Here is a 25,235-nt window from a genome sequence, read left to right on the forward strand (position 1 = left end):
CAAGACAGAACTTGCAATTCAGCCGCAATTAACGTCATTAAGGTAACTGCCTCTACCTGTAGTATTTTCAGGTTTTAATACAGCATTCCAACTGAGGCAAACTCTCCTGCTCAGCCAATAACTGAGGATGGCGGTGGTACTAGGGCCCAGCCATCTTTGCTCAATGTAGGATTTCCCCAACAGGAATATTTGCTCCATAGCTCCGCATTGTGCTGGCTGAGCTTTTGTCGTATTTGTACCATCATCTGAAACCTTTCTTTCCCAATCCTGCTTTCTCTCCCTTCATCTTTTTTTCCAATAGGCTTCCTGGACAACTAACTTAGTGCCATCATCTGTTTCTTGGAATACCCTGAGTGAGACACTTGGTAAAAGGAGTTGTCTAAGAAATCAGTAAGAGGGGGTTTGGGAAACTGGATCTGAACTGTCCCACTGTTCGTGAACCTCACCACATGTGGTATCTGGGGCTTGGATAGCCTCTGGTACAATGTGGTGGCCCAGTTAAGAAAACATTCACCAGTTGTCACTAGGGAGATTCTCCTGAAGCAGAGGAATGCCATGACAGGGGCAAAGATGCGGGCAATTCAAAAGTGTGTGTAGGTGTATGAACAATAGATACAAGCTAATAATAGCTGGCTATTATTAAGTTGCACTGAGGCCTACAGAAGGTTAATGAAAACCAGAGAGCAGTTAACCAAGTGAAAACTACTTCCCTAGTGGCTTCCAAAGACACCTTTGCTTCCTGGCCTGAGAAAAACAGAAAAAGCTTTAACACCAAACCCCAAACTTAATCAATCAAGAAGCTTTAAAAACAACTGAATCCGAGGGTAGATAACTTGTTGGAAAAATCAGGACCCTCATAAACGAGGCATATGGAGAGCTGTGTGGATTCCCCCAAAGATTCTGAGAGACTTCCATGAACACTCAGAACCTACAGAAGTTGCCCACCTTTCTGGTTAAAAGCTAGCACTCCTGGACTCCTCCATGGCTCAGTTGGTTAAGCAGTTAAGCTGTTAAGTGTCTGCTTTTGCTCAAGTCATGATCTCATGGCCCTGGGATCAAATCCCTCATAGGACTCCTTGCTCAGGGGGAGCCAGCTGTTCCCCCCTCTTTGCTCCCTCCTTTCTCTGTCAAATAAATAAATAAAATCTTTTTAAAAAGTAGAAAAAAAAAAAAAAAGAAGCTAGCACTCCCCCACGCAGAAAGTCACCACAGTAAGTGCTTCTGAACAGAAGAGGACTCTCTAAGAAACTTAGCCCACCTTCTTTCATAGCTGCTACACCACATGGGAATATGGTAGGCAGCAAGAACTAGTCAGCATATACTGACCCAAAACAGGGAAATATTTGGGCAGGTTTTCAGAGCACTTGATCAAAAGAGCTAGAACATAAGAGTAGATAAGGGTAACCTATTGACTTGTTGGCATTCTTAGGTTATGGGAATTCACAACCTGACAAGGTCCCAGGGGATGGTGAAAATCTCCTCTTAGGATGGTTCCTAAAAGTCTGGAGAAAGTAATGGCCTATGCTGAGAGATGCTGAAATGCCTAAATTGTCACACCCGACAGTGGAGGGTAAGATTTAAAAGATCAGAGAAGTAGATATATTATGCGAGGCCAGAAGCCCAGAATGGAAGATTATGTTCCATGAGAGGGTACATCGTTCTCCAAACCACCAAAACCACAGGCATGCCCTGGTAAGAGAGGTATCACCCTCATGAGTAAGTCCAGTGACAGCTTACCTCTAAAGACCAGGGCTTATTGTCAGTGATACTATCATAAAACTTGGCTTATTAGTAGCAATGGGAATGATGGGGCCCAGAAGCATAGCAGATCCAGAAGACGGAACTTAATACCAGAAGTCAGCATGTCACAATTATCATAATGACTGAGGAAATCAGCGCAATAGCCAAGGGAGTTCAACCTGGAAGAAGTTGTGGAGAGATGTCTTCTAGAAGTGCCCCTAAGAGAAAAAAAAAATTGATGGGCCGCCAATAAGAATACTGCCTAATGTATGTAATCAAAGAAAGGAAGAATGAATGAGGAGTCCGAGCATGGTCACTATAGTAAAAAGTGTCATGACCCATTGCCCAGTTCCCAGACTGGAGCTAATATTTTTTAGACCCAGAAGCTATTGACTATAGAGGTAGTCAGGTTCTAGCAGAAAGGACTCCACAACACTATGGCAAATATATATTGTAATGATTCTTCTAGTCCTTCCCGCAAAAGGACCTAGGCCATTTTCTCAGGTGACTGAACACTGAGGAAAAGGAAGTGTCCAGACATTTCAAGGAAAATTAGACACAGGACGTGTGTTGACATCAACACTAGAGACTGAGAATATTTTCTTGACCTCCCTATTAAGAGTAGGAATATATAAGAGCCAAGTAATAAATGTAGGCCTGGACAAATTTGGACTCACGGTAAGTACACTGGGTCTATGGAAACAACTAGTGCTCATTTCTTCAATCCCTAAATGTAATAATTGTGATTGACACACTAGGCGTTGGAGTAATCCCCATACTGGGTTTTAGCTTTTAAGTAAAAGCTATTTCAGTGGGGAAGACTTAGAAGTCTTGGAAACTAATACTCAGTGTACTTCTGACCCAAAAATGAAAAAACAATGTATCATATTTTGGGTATGCATTGTGGAGATGGGTGCTAGTTTTAAAGGTCATATAGATGCCTGGGTGGTGTCCATGAGAGTTAATTTTATGTGTCCACTTCACTGGGCAACAAGGTGCCCAGATAGTTGGTTAAACTTTCTGGGTTTGTCCATAAGTGTGTTTCTGGATTCAAATTTACATTCGAATAGGTGGACTGAACAAATTGCCCTCCCCACTGAGGGTGGGACTCATACAATCTACTGAAGGCCTGAATAGAACAAATAAGGCTAAGTAACGGAAGAACTTTCTCTCTCTGCCTGAATTCTTAGTCTTCTCCTGCCTTTGGATTCAGACTCAGACTGGAACTTACACCATCATGTCTCCTAGTTCTCAGGGCTTTGGACTAGGACTAGAGCTGTATCATTAGCTCTCCTGGGTCTCCAGCTTATTTGTACAGCTCTTGGGACTTCTTAGCCTCTAAAGCATGAACCAATTCATTACAATAAATCTCTTTTTATATATATCCTATTAGTCTGTTTCTCTGGAGAACCCTAACACATGATCCCTATCATTTGTCTGCCCCCTGCAAAAACTGAAAGAATCCTAGAGAATGACTATACCACTATAAGCCCAACCAAGTAGTAGCTTTGACTGCAGGCCAGACTTGGCCTGTCCCTTTACTAGAGCATATTAATATGGCTTCAGTTATACAATATATGATAATGCTGTAACACAAACTGTTTGTGGAACAATACTGTTAAGCAAACTGAATGCAGAATCTTCTGGATGTTTATGCTATTTCACTTTTTTTTTTTAACTGTTTCATATATACCTCATTTATCTGAATATTCTTAGCCAGTTGACTTTCAGTTTTTCAAAATCATTCCACAAATGTTTCAAAGAAACTAGATTGCCTTCTTAGTTCATCAGTTTATGTATTTTTTTTTTCAATTATATAACTGCAACAATGAGTACAACTAGCATTAACAGGCTTAAAAGAACAAATACATAATTTAAAATATGCAATTCAACTTACAGAAGCAGGAATGTATGTTGCACTAGAGTAGCTTTCCACATATAAGCGCTTAAAAGCTGCCGATGACAGCAATGGGTTTTACACAAGGAATGGAAAGGGTGGGTTATTCCAAGGAGTTATAGTGGATTGAAGATTAAGTGGAGCTCAGTTATGAGGGTGTTTGTTCTCAGAAAGGACATGATCTTCCTTTCCTTCTTCGTAGTCCCATGTATGTGTATATGGTGGGAGGTGGTGGGGAGGAAAGGCAGTGGGAGGGGAAATGTACTTTAGATCTTACCAACACTAAACAGATCGGATCTTACCGTCTCCCAGCTCCCAAAACATCATTAGTTCTCACTGCTCTGAAGACAAATGAAAACTCCTTAAGGGTGCCTGGGTGGCTCAGTTGGTTAAATGGCTGCCTTTGGCTCAGGTCATGAGTCCGGCATTGGACTCCTTGCTCAGCGGGGAGTCTGCATCTCCCTCTCCTCCTACCAGCTGCTTCCCCTGTAGGTGCTTGTTCTCTATTCCTCTCATACATACATACATACATACATACATACATACATACATACATAAAATCTTTAATGAAAGTAAAAAAAAAAAAAAAACTCCTTAAAAGTGGTGTGTCCCTTCACCAGCTCAGAGTCACTATGTTTTCTGTCATATTTCTACCTTGTGTCCCTTCCCCCACCAATCCTCCTGCCATGCCACTCAGTCTAGAATTAATTTTCCCTTCCTTTTTTAGGGTGACTACATAATTTACTATCCATAGTGGTAAACATTTAAGAGCAAATGAGAAAATGGGAAAAATTAAACAAACTAGGGTACTCAACAGACCTGTAATCCCCCTATTCATCATAGGCCCAATGATTTCCTCCTTTCTCTGACTCAGGGCTTAAGGCTCAGAGAATGCTCCAAAAACCTTGGTTGAAATTGATTATATATTCAATAACCCTCTCCTGTTGCTGTTTTTATTTCCCTTTCCAACCTTGGTTACCAATAACATGTATAGCAACTTTGTGTGAATTATAAAATGTGCCCTTTCTTGCTGGCAGCGAATTCCAGAGTACATAGCAAGTAGATACAGGCTGGATTTCAGCCACTACTTTCCCTGCACGTGGGTATTCTTCTGTAGTGAAAAAATTACTTGATGTGTCTCCAACTATTTATCCTGCATAAAAATTAACTGGTGGTGGAAGATACTGAAACACTCCACTGAAATCTATGTCAGATGACATTTGAAATCTGGATAAGAAAAGATGCAAAGTGAATTTGTAGTAAGGGGAGGAAAGTATCAAAGATTTATCCAGAATTTTATGTGGAGTGACCATGAGAACACTGTGAAAATCTACTGGGGAGCAATAAATTTGCTTCATGTTGAAACAGGAAAAGATTTGACAAGGGGAACATGGGACCATAATATTATTTAGAGAAAGCATACTATCAATATCAATCTAAGAAAAAGAAAAGCCAATATTCTCACTGCTCAGAAACAGGCTATGACAACCATATGTATAAAATGTCCATTTTGTTTTAAGAAATCTATCTTAACAAACAAGCACTCAGTATTTTTTTTTTTTTGGTTGCTCCATACTTCTGTAACATAGTACATACATTTTAGATATTACCCCCTGGTAACTTTAAAAATAAAAAAAGATGAGGGGCACCTGGGTGGTTCAGTTCAGTTGTTTAAGTGTCTGCTCATGTTGTGATCTCGGGGGTCCTGGGACCAAGCCTTGAGTCCTGCTCCCTGCTCAGCAGGGAGTCTGCTTCTCCCTCTCCCTTTTGCTCCTCCCCCTACTCATGCCAACAAATTAAAAAAAAAAAAAAAAAAGATGAAACTTCAAATTTCTTATCCTTTAAGACTCTGACTTCTTATGTTCACTCTATGTACCCCACTTCTGGATTACCATTCTCTACGTTCAGAACAAAAAATACTTTGATTTTTAAATTGCCCATATTAAATAGTAATTAAAGAAATCATTTTTTAAAATGGACTCAATTTAAAATTCTAACTTGGGGGCTCCTGGTTGACTCAGTCAGTGAAGTATCTGCCTTAGGCTCAGGTCATGATCCCAGGTGCAGGATAGACCCTGGCTCCCTGATCCGCAGAGAGCCTACTTCTCCTTCTCCCTCTGCCAACTGCTCCCACTGCTTGTGTCCTCTCTCTCTCCTTGTCAAATAAATAAAATAAAATAATAAATAAATAATAATAAAATAAATAACATCTTTTAAAAAAACAATATTTATTGAAAGCTATTTCTTCATTTACATATTTTATATAATGTCTCTTTACTTATTAAGAGAAAGTAGGGATTTTGTCAGGTAAGATGCCTCAACTTCTAGTAATACCAATCCCACCCCATTTAAGAAGTAAGAACTGTGCTGATTTCCACAATTCAAAGTCCGGAGTTTATTGTGAACCTGAGTCAACTTCATTCAGCGACACTAGCTCCATTTCTCTGTGGTTGCCTCAGTTCTATTATCTTGGAATGATGTCCCATCCACAGACTGCCTTTCCCGTGGGGCAAATGAACTGTAGTACTTCCTGGTCTCATGCTAACACAGCTGATATCCAAAGGAAGAAAGAGATTCATTCTCTGATTTTTCAGATTAGAATAAAGAAGATTTCTTTTTCTGAATATCTAGATGAATCCCATATAGATCTTTACTATGAATTGGGTTATATGTTCGTTCCTCAGCCATTCCCTATAACCTAGGGAATGCCATGGATTTACTGGCTCAGAACCACCCATCCTCAGATATTAGATTGGCAAGGGCAATTGGATTACACTGATCAATTTAATCAGACTGACCCCTAAAGTGGTCTTCATGGCCACTATGCAATAGGGAAGAGGTGGAATGGATGATGAACAAACAATGTCAACTTTCACTATAAGCATTCAGCACTCAAATACTATGTCCACCCCTACCACTCCAAGGGTATTATATCACCATATTTAGTTAAATCATATTTAACTTCATGATAACCATGAAAAAGATGGCAATAGGGTACTATAATTTTATTATCTTTTTGTAGAATGTTTATACTTCACCTGTAATTTTTTAAAGATTTTATTTATTTATTTGACAGAGATCACAAGTAGGCAGAGAGGCAGGCAAAGAGAGAGAGGGGAGGAAACAGGCTCCCTGCAGAGCAGAGAGCCTGATGCGGGGCTCAGTCCCAGGACCCTGAGATCATGACCTGAGCTGAAGGCAGAGGCTTAACCCACTGAACCACCCAGGTGCCCCTTACCTGTAACTTTTAATTGCTCTTAAAAATCCTACAAAATTTACTTTTAACATAGTCTAAGCTTTTCAAATGTTTCATCCTATCAATTGACCAGGGTGCTTACCTTCTAGTAGGGGAGAAAACAATAGGTAAGTAAGACAAGGAAAATGAGGTAAATGTAAATCCTAATTGCTATTTTTATGAGGAAAATAAACAAGGGAACTAGAAAAAGTAACTGAAGAAAGCCTCATTAGAGAATGCTGTTCAGAGGCCCCTTTGAGGAAGTGACATCTGACCTGAGACCTAAAGGATGACGAATAGCCTGCATGAGAAGAGCTGAGAGCAGCATTCCAGGCCCAGAAACACCCAGAGCAAAAGCCTGGGAGGGGAAAAGCATTTGGCAGGCTTGTGGACAGAAAGGAGGCCAAGTGACCTGGACAGAATGAGTAGGGGGGAGAATGATGGGGTAAGACTGCAGAGCAAGACTGAAGTCAGGTCATCCAGGCTCTTGGAAGACCATGGAAAGAAAGCTGGATTTCTCTGAAAGGGTGTGAAACAGTGGAGCAATAGGATTTGCTTAATGTTTATAAAGACACCCCCTGGATTCTTTGTTAAGAGTGGATTTAGGAGGAGGGTGGGGGTTGGAGCCCAAAATGGAAGTTACTGAAATCAGCAGGCTACTGGCTGCCACACTCTTCCTCATAGCAGTTCCACTAGACTGCATTCTTCATCCTATGTTTTTTTTTTTTTTAAAGAAGCTTGAATTGTTTTGAAAATGTGCAATCAGCTTCATTTATTAATGACTAGATGTTCATATAACCACTAAGACCAACAGAACATCAAACTTAGACAAAGTACTTGTACTTATTTTTCTTACTTATTTCAGATGAATCATGTAGGCTCACCTACTATCTGCTCTGAAAGTTTTGTTGGTGACATATATAAAATGATCATTCCATGTAATTTTTGCTTACATTCCTCTAATTAAAGTGATCTCCATTCATCACAGGAAAAAAAAAAAAAGGTGAACCACAATAACAACTAATATTAAGAAATCATAAAATCTAATGGATTTTTAACTTTTTTAAAAATAAAGCATTTATGCCTTATTATGTGATGCCAAATGTCTAAGTATTTCACATTTCCAGGTTGAAAAATTAAGATCTATGGAGAATTTAAAATATGAATAGAGATAGAGAAGCTTCTAGTTAAATGAGCACTTTTACTTCCTCAGTGTTAATACAGAAATTAGTATAAACAAACAAATAATTACTATGTGAGTGCTCCCCTGCACTGAACTCAAATCAGATTCCTTGCTGTGTCATAAGCATAATAAGTACCCTCTGGCCTTAGGGCTTTTGTCCTGCTCTTCCTTCCACACAGAATGCCCCTGTCCCTGCCAAATATCTGCAAGTGTCTCACTTTATTCAGTTTTTGGCTCACATGTCTATAACCTTATCAGAAAAGCTCTCTGTAACCTTGTTTAAAATACCATCCTCATCACCCTCTAGCCCTCTCAAAATGTGTGTTTTGTCTTCATAGCACTTAACACTACCAGATAGAACGTATGTTTACTTTCTGGCTCCCCACACAGGAACACAAATTCCAAAAAAAATAAAAAATTGAAAAAAATGCACAGACTTGGCTTTCTTGTTGATTGTTGTATCTCAAACATCTAAAACAAATAACACAATACCTATATGTTTCACATATGCTTATTGAATAGGATGTGTCCTTATCAAATAAGGACCTACGTTCTTAGCATTAAATGAGTCTAGGCTGTCTTAAATTAATAATGACTCAACTATATTCTTTTCAACTGTAGACTTTCTTTGCCCCTAAATAGTGGATCTCAGGGTCAGGATCTGGGGCATGTCCTTCTTGTCTCCAAGAATATAAGCTTCTTTGAAGCTGATGTGATGACCTTGATTACTGGTCAAGTCCTGTACAGCTGTTCACTGCTAGTCATTCTTCTATTTATTGACAACTTTTTTTCTGGTTTACGCTCATATTTCCCCTTTCCAACACTATATAGATCATTCTCAGTGACTTTCAAAATATATGTAGCTGACCCACCCAATAGCAGTGTTTTTGTTTCTGTTTTTAAATCTGTAGCATTTCTGTTTCTTTCTTAGGATTTCCAGCTCTTAGCTTACATTGCCTACCTATTCTTGCATGATGCCTACTTTATCTATTGTTCGGAATGTATCAGTCATTGTTGTTTTAAATTCTTTGATTAATAATTCCCAACAACTCTGCCATGTCCGGTCTGATGCTTACTCTGTCCTCTGTCTCTTCAAATTATGGTGTTTTTTGTTTTGTTTTGGTTTTGTTTTTTGTTGTTGTTGTTTGTTTTTTGTTTTTTGGGTTTTTTTTTTTTTTGGTTTGTTTGTTTCTTGATATACCTGGAATTTTTTTTCTTAATAGTTGGACATAACATACTGGATAAAAGGAATTGCTGTAAATAGGCCTTTAGTGATGTGGTGTTGAGGTGTTGGTGGAGGACAAGCAATCCATAGTGCTGTGATTAGATTTCAGTCATTTAGTGTGCCTATGTCTCTAGACTGTGAACCTTACAAGTGTTTCTGTTTTTTCTATTCCCTTGCGGTGGGACAGGATAACTAGAGTGGATAGGAGTTGGATATTTCCCTTCCCTTAGGTCAGTTAGGCTTTGAAAATAGCCCAGCTGGTTAGGCACTGGCTAACTAGTTTCTCCTGAGGACAGGCTTTGTTCAGAAGAACAGAATGGTCTGGAATATTTCTGAATGGCTCTTTTCCTCTCTCCCTGCAGAAGGCATAAGGGGATTCAAGTTAGATATTTATTGTGGGAACCTAGTCAAGCTCGTGGAGGTAAATCTCAATATTTGGGGGACCCCTGTATGACTGTCCCCTGAAGTTTTTAATTCAGAGTTGTTTACACAAAGCCTCTAGATATTCATCAATTATGGTTCAGATTTTCCTAGTCTGGTCTTGTTCCCAGTGTTTTCTGCTTGTCTGTGCTCAGGTAAACCATGACTGTGTATTTGCTTGTCTCACCAATCTTGGGGGCAGAGGTCTGTCCTGTGTTGTCCTTTCTCTTACTGATCCAAGAAGAGTTTCTGATTTTATAGTCTGCTAGCATAGAGTAGAAACTTCTATTCTTTACTGGAAACTGGAAAAGGTTCTTTAGCCTTCATCATCTCCAAAGACCATCACCAACCTCAATTCATATCTTAGACCAACCCTGGACCACGTAGGCACTGATGACTGTACTACCTGTGAAATATCAATTTTGAACATCTTATTTGGTCCACCCACCACCTCCTAATTTAGCTCACTTTAGCTTGGCAGTAAATCTTTAGCTTCTTACAGACCTCTAGTTCATTGATACCCTCTTTCATTCCCACTACTTTTTAATTACCTGTATTCACTCCCACATTTACCCAGCGTGGAATTCATGTTTCATCATATAAGCATTCCTTCTGAAGCACAATCAAGTGCCTTGGCTCCCATCTCTCTCTGTTGAAATCATTTCACAAAATCTCAAACCTGCTTGAATTCAATCTGATTCTTTGTGCAGAGATCCAAGCTACTTAATAAAGAAATAATACAATTCGCGGACTCATTTCTCTCTAAATTCATGACCACAGACCACAAACGAACACCCAAGCCAAACTGGCAGTCCTACTATGCTTCCCTAGGAAGTTCATCTTCACATTTTCTGAGGTAGAAATGTCATCTTTTTTTCCTGTTACCTCAGACTCCTTCACTCTCCTCATTTTCAGCAGATGATTCTACTCCATACATAATTGATTGTGAATACAGAAACCCTCAGAGAGGATTTACTTCATTTTCATTCCAACAGATATCCAAACCTCTCTGCATCCGTACTCACCTTCTAAGCCTTCTTTTCTGTTCCAATTGAAACAGTATCATTTTCCCTATCATGAGCAATTGTAACTCTTGACACCTATATTTTCTCTTCTCGATTTAGCTCCTTCAGTTATTCCATTTGTCTACTACACATCACCAAATTTTCATTCTCTGCTTATTATTCATGCCAGTCTACCAACATACATCAGTATTTTCAACTAAAAAGAAATACTCTGTTGACTTACTTCATCTTTTACCACACTGCTCTCTAACCTTTTCACAGCAAAGGTTTTGTGTACACACACACACACACACACACACACACACAATTTTTATTTAAAAATTATATTGAAGTTTATGAAACAAAACAAAACAAAACAAAACAAAACAGCATTTCCCTCTCAGCCCTCTCTACTCTCAAATACCTTCAACCTGACTAGCTCTTTGATATTTATCTCCAGATTCCCAAACAATATTCTTGTTAGCTATTTATCGATATATTTAGATACTAATGTATCATAAATGAGGACCTCAACTCAAATGTTGTCATTCTTAAAACCCAAATTAATCTTAATTCCATTTTCTCTACATTTCAAAGCTACTCCTCTAAACCTAACAGCTATTATACATTAGACTAGCTTTTTAAGTGGAGAGTTAGAGAGAGCCACTTTCACTTTTGCTACTATTATCTATTTTTCTACATAGAAGCTACAACAATCTTTTAGAAAGTAAATCAGATTATGCTACTCTTTAGTGTAAAACCTTTCAATAGTATCTGCTTGTGTTTGGAATTAAACTGCAATGCTTTCCATAGGCCACAAAGCCCTAGATAAAAGGAGGTTCCTTGAATGTGTTTTTGAGTCCAGTATCAACTTCTCATACACTATGCTTCAGCTATACTTGCCTCCTTTGGTTCTTCACATATAACAACCCCCTTCTTACTCTAGGGTCTTTGCATTTGTTCTTCTTCTTGCTCTTCCCATGGTCCTTCCTACACTAAGTGCAACCTCATTCTACCACCTATGGCTTGAAGAAGACTTTTCTTCTGACCACCCCACTGCTCTTTCCATTTGCCTCCTTTTTAAATTTCTCTGACATTACCTCACCTTTCCCCTGCAGAACCCATCCCAATTTATAACCTTATTTCCTTAATGATATTTATTTCCCTTCCCCCAAATAGAATGGTAACTCTAAGTGCAAAAACCCATTGTCCATCTTAGCACTTTTTTCCATGTCCCTACCCCAAGGGTAGGCATATAAAAAGCACCCAAGAAATACTTGGATTAATGCTGTATTTTGTGGACTAAATATAAATTCAACAAGTTCAACTAAATTATATATTATATTCAGCAGGAGTGGGATGGTAAATAATAGGCCTTGAGATCTTAAAAGGCATGAGCTAATGGACCCACTTCCTGGTCAATTATTAGGATATCTGGCTGCACCTAATTTGGATTCTCTTTTACAATCTTCCAGAGCCACTCCTGACAAAGGACACTGAGGTTCTTCACTTGGGGCAAGGGCACCCACTTCTTGCTGGTGCAGATTGTTTTGTACTGGAGAAGGAGAGGTGCTTGGGGGTTTGAGATAGTCTGTGGTCTGAGTCCACTTTGGGGTTTATGACATGCAACTGCTTTACTATGGAGAACTGCCTGCCAATTTTCTTTTAGGGAGATCTGTATTTAGCTAAAGCTGAAGAACTTAGTGGGTCAGGTTTCACCATAAGTTGTCAGTTCTTCTGGATTTCTGTTTCTTAGCAACAGCTGGGACTCTGTCCATCTTCATTGTTGGCTGCTTTAGCCTCAAAGCAAACAAGAGAAAAAGTGCATACAACAACTTGCAGTTTGCCATTTAGTAATATTCCCAGACATACAGTGCATTCCGATCTTAGTAGCTATTGATAGACCTTGTAAAGGATCATCACACTTTTGTGAAGGGGATGGCAGTGAAAAATGCTTTGATGGGAACTGAGAAATTGGAATACCTTAGTATCATTTGCTCCTTCTTGCGAGTCTTATTGCTATTACCAAAATTTCGCTTCCTGGAAATGTAAAACTTCAGTGTAAATGTAAATGTAAACTTCAATGTTAGAAATAAGGTGGTAAAAAAAGAAAATGTTGCAATTCAATAAACCGCTTAATTAATTTCTTTTTTGTGGGGGGAGGGTGGGAGAGTGGGGCCAAGGGAGAGAGAATCTTAAGCAGATTCCATGCCCAGCGGGGCTTGATTTTACAACCCTGAGATCATGACTTGTACCGAAATCAAGAGTGGGATGCTGAGGCTCCTGGGGGGCTCAATTGTTAAGCATCTGGCTTTGGCTTAGGTCATGATCTCAGGGTTCTGGGATTGAGCCCCACATCGGGCTCCATGCTCAGCGGAAAGCCTGCTTGTTCCTCTCCCACTCCCCCTGCTCATGTTTCCTCTTTCCCTGTGTCTCTGTCAAATAAGTAAATAAAATCTTAAAAAAAAAAAAAAAAGAAAAAAAGAAAAAAGAGAGTGGGAGGTTTACACAGATGCCCCTCCATTGACTAATTTCTTGGTCTGTTTCTATATTATCAGATCAAAGGCAAATTGGCTTCCAGTAATTGTCAAATCTGCTAAATTTGGCATAAATGGCCAAATTTGGTACAACTAACTTTCATCTAGGAACTTTGTTTAGAATGTCTTTTTTCTTTTTCCTTTTTAAAAGATTTCATTTATTTATCTATTTATTTATTTATGTTAAAAGATTTTATTTATTTATTTATTTATTAAAGATTTTATTTATTTATTTGACAGAGAGAGATCACAAGCAGGCAGAGAGGCAGGCGGAGAGAGAGGAGGAAGCAGGCTCCCTCCTGAGCAGAGAGCCCGATGTGGGGCTCGATCCCAGGACCCTGAGATCATGACCTGAGCTGAAGGCAGTGGCTTAACCCACTGAGCCACCCAGGCACCCCAAAAGATTTTGTTTATTCATGAGAGACAGAGGGAGATGTGGAACTCGATCCGAGAACTCTGGGATCTTGACCTGAGCTGAAGGCAGGTGCTTAACCTACTGAGCCACTCAGGTGCCCCAAGAACATCTCTCTTTTCTAATGTACTTTAAAAAAAACTCTACATATACTAACCAAGGCATGTGACTTTTTTTTTTTTTTAATGTAGCTAGAAAGTTCTCTAATGCCTTATCTCAGTGTATACATACTCTTGAGTTCTAAGATACTATTGGAGAAAGCCTGGGTAAAAGAATCACAATCGTATTAACACAAGTTTAACAAGTTCCCATTTCAGGGCAAGAAAGTCTTCATTGCCTGCTATTCCTTGACTCAGCCAGCTTCAGTTTATCTGAGGTTTATTTTCTGTTCCATTCACAGTCAAACTGGAGAAACATTCTTCCAGTTGCAACTGGCAGAAACCCACTTAAGCTAGCTTAAGCAAAGACATGACATTTTATTATAAGGATAAATTACGATAAATAATTCAAAGATAGGAAGCAAACTCAACCCTTTCAAGAGACTGAGATCAAGAAATGGAAACCTGTCAGGAATCAAGGCAGCTCTTACAGCTGTGTCTAACAGGTCAGCACTACTTCATGAAAGCACAGACTTGAGTCAGACAGCCCGAGTTTTATTTTAGCTTCAATACATATTTACTTTAGTCAAGCTTCTGAGCTTCCTTACCTGTAAAGTGAAGATAATAGGACCAACCTCACAAAATTAAAACACTTAGAACACTGAGCGACATAGTAACATGAAATCATTCTTACTCTGCAACACAACTGGGATTCTCCACTTGCTGCTCCCAAGTAAGGCAGACGTGACCCAACTTCCTCTCTCAGAACAGATTAACTAATAAACATTCTCGATCTCAGTTTTACTCAAGACAATTTGATTGGTCTAGAGGTGTAATTGTTCAGCCTAGCTAAAGACAGAGGCATTAAGTCACCTAATACACATACAGATGCTGAGGCCCACCCAGAACATCTGTGAATTTTTCTCAGTGGTGGGAGAGAATCATGAAATAAGGCTAAAATCAAAATAAAACAGACAGTGGATTTTTCTTTCAAAGATTTTTATTTATTCATTTGAGAAGGAGAGCTACAGAAAAAGGGAGAGAGAGAGAGAGAGCAGCAGCAGGGGGAAGAGGCAGAAGGAGAAGTAGACTTCCAGCTGAGCCAGGAGTCTGACATGGCACTCAACATGGGGCTGGATCCCAAGAGCAGAAGGCAAATGCTTAACCATATGAGCCACTCAGGCATCCCTACAGTGGATTTTTTTCTATACTTCTCTTAACTCACTGATCTTCTGTTCTTCCATAGTCACAAAAAATACCAATAGAAATGATGTTACCAATGTCATAATAATGGATGAAGCAATGGTTCAAAACCAGATCTGACTCCAAAATCAAAATTTATTTTCACTAAACAATGCACTGGAGTTGTTCACAATGTGAATCTATTAGATAGTTAACCCCGCATTTAACCAAGCACTTGACACACAAGACTTCAAGTAGTTCAAAATTAGGTTTCCCAGTTTCTTTCCCTAATTTTAAGAAATGGGGATGTGGCATATACACAGTAAAGTCAACAAAATTGAAATGTTCAGTTCAAACTTTTTCATATGTATACACTCATATAACCAGCCAGATAAAGGTCTGGAAGGACATTTCCATCATTTCATCACCTATGCTCCATCTAATACCTGTGCCCTGAGAGGTTACTATCCTTTTATCACCACAAATTAGCTTTGTTTGTTTTAAAATTTTATATAAATGGAATTACAGGGGGGCCTGGGTGGCTCAGTGGGTTAAAGCCTCTGCCTTCGGCTCAGGTCATGATCCCAGGGTCCTGGAATCGAGCCCCGCATCGGGCTCTCTGCTCAGCAGGGAGACTGCTTCCCTTCCTCTCTCTCTCTGCCTGCCTCTCTGCCTACTTGTGATGTCTGTCAAATAAATAAATTAAAAAATAAATAAATAAATGGAATTACATAATATGAGTTCATGTTTATTTCACTCAACACAATACCTGTGAGATCTATCCATGCTATTGTGTGTAGCGATCTATTCTTTTGAATTGATGGGTAGTAGTTCACTGTATGGATATACTTCACTTTTTTCAAGTTTGAGGCCGTAATGAATCAAACTGTGATGAACTTTCATATATGAGACTTTATCGGGACAGAAACTGCTGACATAGGGTAGACATAAGTTCAGCTATAATGGATACTGTCACTGATTTTTCAATCCCATTTACTCTTTTACCAGCAATAAGAGTTTCAGTTACACTATATTTTCTTTTAAACAAAGAAAATAATATAATCAGTCTATTGTGCTAGTTACATTTCTTTGTTCTGCACATGTGTTTTGTTTGAGGTTCTTTTGTTGCTAATATGAGCAAGGCTGAGTTCAGGCTAAGCTGATGGGTAGGGTAGATCCTCCTTCACTTGCACCCTTACCAAACCACAACTCTACCCATGAAGATTTCACTAAAAAGTAACTATTTAGCTTGATATCTTTTATAGCAGGGTTTCTCAACAATGGCACAACTGTCTTCTGGGGCTAGATAATTCTGTTGTTGGGTCTGTCTGGTGCATTAATGGATCTTTAGCAGTACCCCTGGCCTCTACCCACTAAATGTCCGCAGCATCTGCCATTCTATTGTGACAACCAAAAATGTTTCCAGATGTTGCCAAATGTCACCAGTGGAGCAAAATCTCCCCTTGGCCTATTACTAAACACTATTATAAAAAATAAATGTCCTGGGCGCCTGGGTGGCTCAGTGGGTTAAGCCTCTGCCTTCGGCTCAGGTCATGACCTCAGAGTTCTGGGATCGAGTCCTGCATTGGGCTCTCTGCTCGGCAGGGAGCCTGCTTCCTCCTCTCTGCTTACTTGTGATCTCTTTCTGTCAAATAAATAAATAAAATCTTAAAAAAAAATAAATGTCCTGGACTATCTATACTTCATTTAAACTACTTTTAGTCAGTACAGTATTAATAAAACGATGTCCATAGTTTTCCAGTGCCCTAACACAGAACCATCTTTTAAAAGGTGAGCTTTTAAAGAATGCATAGGCCAAGGCCCTACCTTAAAACAATGGAATGCAATCTCTTGAGGTAGGGCTTGAACATTTTTATTGTAGAGCTACCCAATATTTAATTCTAAATTTTGGCACAGTTGAAAACTTAACATATTTGTCTTCCCAGAAATATATGCTTTAAAATAGATTTCTACAAACGATTTTTCAATTAGTAGAATATGAGGCATACATAAATGTGGAGACTAGAAGGCTCTCAGAAACTCTCAAATCACACCAGATGACCACCTGGAACCCCTAACAATAAATAGTGGATGGTGCACCTGGGTGGTTCAGTTGGTTGGACAACTGCCTTCGGCTTGGGTCATGATCCTGGAGTCCCGGGATCGAGTCCCACATAGGGCTCCCTGTTCGGCAGGGAGTCTGCTTCTCCCGCTGACCTCTCTCCTATCATGCTTTCTCTCTTTCAAGTAAATAAAATAAAATCTTTAAAACAATAAACAGTGGTATCTAATGCTTAGTTCCTGATTGAAAAAATTACTTTTTTCCCGAAATCAGAACTTTAATGTATTTCCTTTTCTGAATGTTAATCCTTCCAGCTGACTATCACTAACTCTTCTCTAATCAACCTCTCAAAAGGACATTTCCCATTGTTTTTGAAACATCTGAAGTCTTTCACCTAAACAAATAAAAATCCACAACCCTCCCCAACAATATTCCCTCCCAAGTCAAAGTCAATGATTTTAAACTAAATGATCCACTTCAATTATCACATTCCACTCCAATCTGACTTCTGGCCCTATTATTCCAACAAAACACTTCTAAGGTAACAGATGCTCATCATATTACTAAATCCAACGGATATGCTGACCTTATTTCAGTGATTCTCAACAGCATTATACACTGTTCACCACTTCTTTATTGAAGTACTTGTCTTTGTTATCCATTGCACAACACCCTTGACATCTGCAACTCCTTATCCAGCTCATCTTCCTTCTTCTAGCCAAAAATTAATTGAAGTTCTTGACTGCATACTCCTAGGCTGTCTTCCAAGTTTATCTCACATATACTCAAGAGTTTAATTTCTCCCCACACACCTGACAGTTTTTTATTCAGTCCAAATCTCCCTTCTTAGCTCCAGACTTCTATACCAAAGACTCTGACAAGGTATGAGAAACTTGTAAGTCCCAAATTTATGATCTTCACACCTACCGGACTCCAAATACATTACCATTGAAGGGAATGCTATTATCATTCAGTTCCATGCATTCTATTGTATGCGCAGCTTTCCTCCTCCTCCTAATCCTGAATCTAATTGCATTGACAAATCCTGTGGACAGTTCCTTCCAAAACTACTCTCTTCTGTGACACTACCCTGGTCCATCAAATTATTTATCTTTAGTGAAATTCACTTAAGAATATTGTTTTTTCTTTGACATACCACCAATTTTTAAAGGCTGGAATAAATTTTCCCATTTGCAAATCCTCCATTACCATAGTTTAAAATCCTTCAAAGGCTCCCTTTGTTCCAAGAAAAGGACACACTTAATTCTTATTACTTACTTTTTTAGAGAGGGAGAGTGAGAATCCCAATCAGGCTTGATGCCCAGCATCCATTTTACAACCCTGAAATCATGACCTGAGCTGAAATCAAGACTTGGACGCTTAACTGAGCCACCAAGATCAAACCCACTTCTTTACCTGGCTTTGGGCCCTGAAGAGCCTGGCTCCTATGCAGCTTCATCTCCTCAGTTCTGTCTGTTCCAGCAGTACTGTGCTCCTTGCAGTCCAAACCAGAGCACTTCTGAAAGTAAAAAATGCCTATCCTTGGCAAACTGGATTATAAATTGACCTAATCTCTCTGGCCCAGAATTTTTGCTCATATTATTTCTTTTACCTGATAAGCTCCTTTTTTCTCTTTTGCTTATCTTCTCCATATTAATTCTTCGGTTCTCCAAGGATGTCGCTTCCTTCGGAGACTTTTTTTAAAGATTTACTTTAGAGAGATAGAGAATGAGAGAGCACATGAGTGAGAGGGGGGAGAGGGAGAGAGAGAATTTTAAGCCGACTCTGCACTGAGCATGGAGGCCGGCAGAGGACTCTATCTCAGGACCCATGAGATCATAACCTGAGCCAAAACCAAGAGTTAGATACTCAACCAACTTAGCCACCCAGGGACCCCTGGAGACTATTCTGACTAGGACTCTCCATTATGAATTCTCACATGATTGATTCTTCATACCATTTTTCTCAGTTATGATTTTGCAGTATGATGGTTTCCTCTATTAGACTCTAACTCTTCTAAAGTAACTGTTTTTTTCTCTATTATAATCCCAAGGCAATCATCTCCCACCCAAGCAGAATGTCTGATACTCAATTTATTGAATAAATGTCAATAAATGTCAATAATAGTGTACTGGGGACACAGAGAGTCTCCACTCAAATCAAACCTGTAAGAGATTCCTTCATAAGATAGATGGGCTATATCCATTTACAATTAAAAAGTTAACTCTTTTTCTTTTTAATTTAATTTATTTTTTATAAACATATAATGTATTTTTATCCCCAGGGAAAGGTTAACTTTCTAATAACTTGAAGGAATGTGTGGCTAGAGTGTCATGTGTCTCCTAGGAATGATGGAAGGCAATGCTGGAGTCAGACTATGAAAAGACTAATTAAAATATAATGTATGCAAACTTGCAGTATATCTAAAAATATGTATTTAAAAAAATTAAATAATAAAAATGTGTATTTAAAGCAAGGAGTGATTTCATTAACTTCAAGTCTGAAGGAAGCTACAGGGTGAGCTAGAGGGAAAAACAGAGAAAGTGGGGCTTATAAAAATAAAGTAGTGGAGACAAAGAAAGGATGAAAATGACATACAAGAGGTAAAATAAACAGTAACTAAAGGATCTGCAGGAGAGGAATAACACAGCATCAATGCACCAATTTGATACTAGTTAGTAAACTTCTTTTCTTACTCTCTGGGTACACTTAACTTTGAAATTAGAGGAAGTAGAATCTTTATATATAGTTTTCTATATATATTTATACGTGTGTGTGTGTGTGTGTATATGTATATATACATATATACATAGTTGCCTCTTAGTATCACCTCTAAGAATTTTCCACTTGAAGTTTAACTTGATTCAAGGATTTATCAGGAAAAAGCCCATATAAAGTGGCTATAAGCAAGGTGAATAAACCATTGGTGGATTTCTGAAAAATCCAGAAAAAAAAATTTTCTAAACACTATCTAGAACCTAGAAATTCTGCATATTAGAAGAGGAAAGGAATGGGAGTGTCCAGCATGTACAGTTAGGAAAAAATTTCCTCAGTTACTGACTCCTGCCCCCTGTCCAACACTGGGAACCACAGATCCTGTCATATAATTTTAATGATTAAAAAAATAGAAAATGTAGATTTTCATATAAGGTGATTTAGAATTTCATGAGTCCTATTTATAAAGGACTTGGTAAATTTAAGTATATTTGGAAACCCATTCCTCTGTTTAGAAAGAATCTGGGGTATGAGGACAGAAGTTCAGTTTTTAGGCTATTTTTTTTTTTTTAAGATTTTATTTGTTTATTTGACAGAGATCACAAGTAAGCGGAGAGGCAGGCAGAGAGAGAGGGGAAAGCAGACTCCCTGCAGAGCAGAGAGCCTGATTCCGGGCTCTATCCCAGGACCCTGGGATCATGACCTGAGCTGAAGGCAGAGGCTTAACCCACTGAGCCACCCAGGCGCCCCTCTAGGCTATTTAAATACTGTTCTGATTGTTTTAGCAGCTTCTCATACACAAATCCTCCAGGCAATAAGAACATAATTATGGAATTAAAATCCTATTTGGGCATCCAAAAAGTTCATGAGAAAAGTTGCGTTTATGTTGAACACCCCACAATTCCAGATAAGTGGTTTTCAATCTATCTTCACCTATGGGTACCCATCAGAAACTAGTCCTAACAGAGCAAATCAGAATCAAGAACCCACAAAGTACTGCCCTAAATTTTGTAAAAATAACATGCTTTCCAAAGAATATGAAATTTCTCAAATGGGAAATAATCAAGACTTCCTGGTTGACATTAATTTTCAAGGATTTTTGCTAGTCATGTGCTGAGATTATCAACTGTTTTTAGTACAACAGATAGAAATAAAGACCAAGTTTGTCCAAACAAAGTTAAACTAAAAATTTAACTGTGCAGGTAACAAACAGTCAAACTATTTGACTTATTATATATCTTATATATTATATATCTTGCCTTATTCATTAAATAACTTAAAAAAAATTAACTGGCAAGATTGTTCCCATTTTCCACTTACCCTGTATTTCCCCACATTCTCAACAGTAATTCTAAAATTCTGTGGAGTCATAAAGTATATTATGATATTACCAGAAATAAAAACCTCCAAGGTTCAGTATTTCGTTATAAATTTATTAAGACTTATTTTGCAAAAAAAAAAGGGGGGGGGTCTATAGACTTTATGTGTAGTGTATCACATCCAAATGGCAGTTTAAAAAGGTTTATGATATGATTTCAGAAAAAAATATATATATATATAAATCATACAATTCTTTTTTGTAAGATGATACAATATAGTACAGATATAATTCAAGTCTTTATTATCAGAATCATTCTTCTGATTACAAAATTCTTTATCTACAATGGTTACTGTTTTTCTGGGGCTTTTTCCTTTTACTTTCCTTTTACTAGTAATCCAATAAAGAAATTAGTCTGAGGCACAAGAAGACCCTATTGTTAAAGCACCTTTACCCTATTTTCAAAGCATAACATTAAAAACTAGCAGTTAGTTCCTACTTTTAGGGACTTTAGAAATGGATATTTGTTATAATCTTATTCTTCACAACCCAGCACTACAGCTCTTTAATAACCAGGACAAAAGAAAAGGTAGTGTTACATTTTACCACTTCATAATAAACATTTTTTTTTTCGAGAAGACCATGTATACTTGTTTGCCTTTCCCTACTTCCCACGGGTGAATACACTTCCATACAATGAACACATATTTGGAATTATGTTTTGAGATCTTTTCGAAGGCTTTAAATCAAACTGTTTCAACAGCTGGCGGACTAACATGACAATTTTCTACAGACGAAAAGAATTATTTTGGGAATGCAGCTACCACATTCAAACTCATTTGGTTTGGAAGCTGGGACTTTGCACCAAATCCAATCAGTGGCGAATAGGATTAGAGAGTTAACCTCTCTGATTATCATTAGTTATCATTAACCTCCAGTGAGTCAAGACTGATCCATGAACTGGGGGGGAAAAAAAAGTATAAAAAGAATTTTGATTTTAAAAATGCTTTCAAGAAGAGTGAAGCCAGACACCACCATGCTTGAAAGGTGTTTCCTTCCACACTTACAAAGGGTTGTAACTGAGGCCCGCAGCTACAGTTATGAAAGAAACCGTCAACTAAATTGCAGCAGGTTAAACCGACACAGTTACTAACAACCCGGAGTTGCTTTTCTATTGCGAGTCCGCACCGCACCCTCCACCCCGCCCTCCAGGAAGAGAGACCTGGGAAGGTCGTAAAAGTTTTTTTACTGAACCAGACAAAGGCTATCCACAGATGAAGTGTCACAGGAGGTCAACAACTCGGTCTCTATTTTCCCCCATCTCCTCAAGAACCCCGCCCGTTCGAGGTATCAGACCCCGGACGGGGCCCGTGTCACGGGCCACCTAAGCGTAGGAGGCGGCCGGAGGTGACCACAGTTGCCCAACAGTTGGGTTCCCAAGCTGCCTGGTGTGACGCACAGCCCCCTCCCCACCCCGCTGGCCAGGCGCTCAGACTGGTCGGAGGGAGTGATGGTTTGGGGCCTGGGCGACCAGGTTCCACGCAAGCCCCTGCTCCCTCGGCTTATCCAACTTGGCCCCCCGCGGCACCCCAGCCCCAACGTAGTTTTTAGCGTTTCCCCACCCCCCGGCTTCCCCCGTAGCTTCTCAGTCTCTCAGTCGCGATGTCCTTGCGTAATCGTTCCGAGTGACAGTAGCGTCCATACCCGCACGGAGCGAGCCTGCAGCTCCCACTTCCCGGAATTCAACTCCCGGCCTCTAAGAGAGGGCGCCCGAGCAAGGATCAGCAACCCACGGTCGTGGCCAGAGTCCGGCGGCCTCCGCGCGGCCAGCGTGCGCGCTCCCATTCCCGCGCGTGCGCGCACTCACCCTTGGCCCGCCTCAGCACCAATAGCTTTCCTTCTAGACCTCACGACTCCACAACGTGGCCCCTCCCACCGCCCGCGCGCCTGCCGGAGGTGTTCGGCGTGCGCGCGCCCGTTCGCCCGCCGGCCCGCCTCGCGCGCAGTGGGGAAGGGGAGTGAGCAGAGGAGCTTACGTCGCGCGGGAGGCGGAGGCGACGGCGACCTCGGTGGTGGCGGCGGCGGAGGCGGCTACGACGGAGACGGTTGCGCTCGCTCTCTCGGCGTCATGGCGGCTGCCGGGAGCCGATAAGCGGCGGGAGCGGGAGCGCGCGCGTGGCCGCGGCGACGACGACGGCTCGTTACTTCTGGCTTTTGCTGCCTTCGCCGTTGGTGCTTCAATAATGAATTGATTGTTGGATCCGCTCCGCAGGGGATCGCGCGTTGGTGCCGCGGCCCGGGGCTTCCCCTTCCCCTCCGCGTCCTTCCCCTTCCCCCTCCTTCTCACGGACTCCTGCTTACCCCGAGACGCCCGCAGCCCGAGGACTCACTAGCGGCAGAGACCGCGGGCCCGGGCGCGGGGGAGGCCGCCGATCGAGTCGGCTCCCTCCGCCCCGCGAAGCCTGCACGCCCGCCGGTAAGAAAGGGGGCGGCGGGCGGGTCAGGATGTGGCGGGGAGGACGGGAGCCGGCCAGGCGGAGGGCGGGGGCGGCGCGGTTCCCGGGCGGCGGCCCAGAGGCCGAGCGCCGGGCGAAGGCCGGGGCGGCTCTGAGAGGGCCGGCAGTGGCTGACGGGCTCGGAGCACAGGGGGCGTGTGAGTGGCGAGCGCAGGCCGGCGCCAAAGAGCGCATCCTCGCGCCGGACGGTCGGGCAGCCGGGCAGCCGAGCCTGGGCCTCCTCGGCTTGGGGCTGGCCGGGCCGCGAGGGGAGAGCGGCGAGGGGAGAGGGCGAGGGCAGAGCGGCGAGCACTTGCCGGGTGCTTTAGTCCCGCCGGGACCCGGACTCCCAGCACGTGGGGAGCGGCGGGGAGGGGGAGGGGGCGGCGGCCCGGGCGAGCCCGGGAGGGCGCGGGGCGGGTCTGCGGGAAGTTTGAGGCGGGAAGAGAGACCCCGGGACCGGGATGAAGGCCGGGAGAGGGACAGGGGTGGAGGGGGTGGTGGGGGGGGGGTGTTGTGCATCTGGTTGGGAGGCTGATTGGAGCGAAGCTGCAAAGTACGGATGCGGGAGGAGGAAGGTTTCCAGCCTCCTTTCGAGGACCGCGTTGAAAACTTAGCAGGAGCGGAGCAACTGTTACAAGGCGCAGAGAAGGAAGATTCAAAGAGGTTTAGCGTCTTAGGGGAAAGAGTCATTGTTAGGACGCGTGAAAGGCAGGACAGAGCTGCTGGCGCCTGGAGCTTCAGAACTTAAGGGTGTTTCTCACACCCTTAAGTCTCCGAAAGAGGACTTAGTCGGAGAAGGAAGATGAGGGGGAAAAGGAAGTTTCACTGTACGGAGAAAGCCATTTTGAGGGGCGAAAGGAGTGAAAAGGAAAGAGCGAAAAGAGTTGTGAACTTTCTCGTTGAAGAGAGACTTTGGGTAAGCGGCAGTTTGTTCGAGTACCTAGGTTTTTAGGACATAATTGTTTAATAGTAAAGGTCTTTGACTAGTTGGAATTAATATTTAACGTTAAGAATAAATGTTGCATGGAATAGTTACTTTTTGGATGACCGTTTCTTGCAGTCTACTGGACTGTAGTCTCTGGAGAAATAAAATTCCGATCAAGATGCAGAGTTTACTATAATTGGGTTGACAACAGCGTATTTTCCCCCTCTTTTTTGTGGAGTGGAAATAATCGTAGGAGTAAATTCTCTTTGCTGAGGTCGGCGGACAGCTCTGCTCTCAGGCGCCTGTCTCGGTACTTTCTGGCTGGGGAAGGATCTGACGTCTCCTTCCCCCGCTTCTTCCTCTCCCTCCCCTGCCAGAGATCTCCTTTGTTTATTCGTGGATGGCTTGTAGGTGACTCTCCAGGGTTGGACTGAAATCTTGAAAGGTGGAAATGCTGTGTCTTGGCTCATGATTTCTACCCCAAGCCCATTTCTTAATTAATCCTAGTGTATATTCTATTACTTTTTTTTTTTTTTTTTTTTTTTTTTAATGGAACCGCTGCAAGTCCAGACTGGATAACTACTATTTACATTTTATCTCTCCATTCTTGGTTTACCTGTGAAAGGAACACATTTGTTTTGACCTATACATTTTCCCCTGAAATTATATGATACACTTATATTCTGTTCTCATGTGAGCATTTTCAAAACTTTCCCCCACTTGGGTATATGAAGTTCTGGGTAATAGGAATTAGTGCTTGATTAAAGGTAACCCCCCCCCCCCC

At 41.0% G+C, this 25,235-nt stretch overlaps 2 protein-coding genes across 5 annotated transcripts in view; one reads left to right on the forward strand and one right to left on the reverse strand.

The window, feature by feature from the left end:
- Positions 1 to 21,122: 21,122 nt before the first annotated feature.
- LOC123390410 (basic proline-rich protein-like) lies at positions 21,123 to 24,216 on the reverse strand. Its single transcript, XM_045074415.1, has 2 exons — positions 23,065 to 24,216; positions 21,123 to 22,784 (listed from the first exon to the last, which is right to left on the reverse strand). The coding sequence occupies exon 1, from the start codon at positions 24,214 to 24,216 to the stop codon at positions 23,386 to 23,388; it is 831 nt and encodes a 276-aa protein (XP_044930350.1). The 3' UTR covers positions 21,123 to 22,784; positions 23,065 to 23,385.
- The window catches only part of CHD1 (chromodomain helicase DNA binding protein 1), a 76,049-nt gene continuing 74,183 nt past the window's right edge, over positions 23,370 to 25,235 (forward strand). For 3 of the 4 annotated variants that reach the window (XM_045074523.1, XM_045074526.1, XM_045074525.1), the window contains exon 1: positions 23,370 to 23,504. The gene's annotated coding sequence lies outside the window, so the exon portion shown is untranslated. Of the gene's footprint in view, positions 23,505 to 24,062; positions 24,443 to 25,235 lie in introns of those variants that run through there. The other variant, XM_045074524.1, reaches the window with a different exon arrangement.

This window comes from Mustela putorius, unplaced genomic scaffold (genome assembly GCF_011764305.1).
Source record: "Mustela putorius furo isolate JIRA1106 unplaced genomic scaffold, ASM1176430v1.1 tig00537350_pilon_pilon_pilon, whole genome shotgun sequence".
NCBI lineage: Eukaryota > Metazoa > Chordata > Mammalia > Carnivora > Mustelidae > Mustela > Mustela putorius.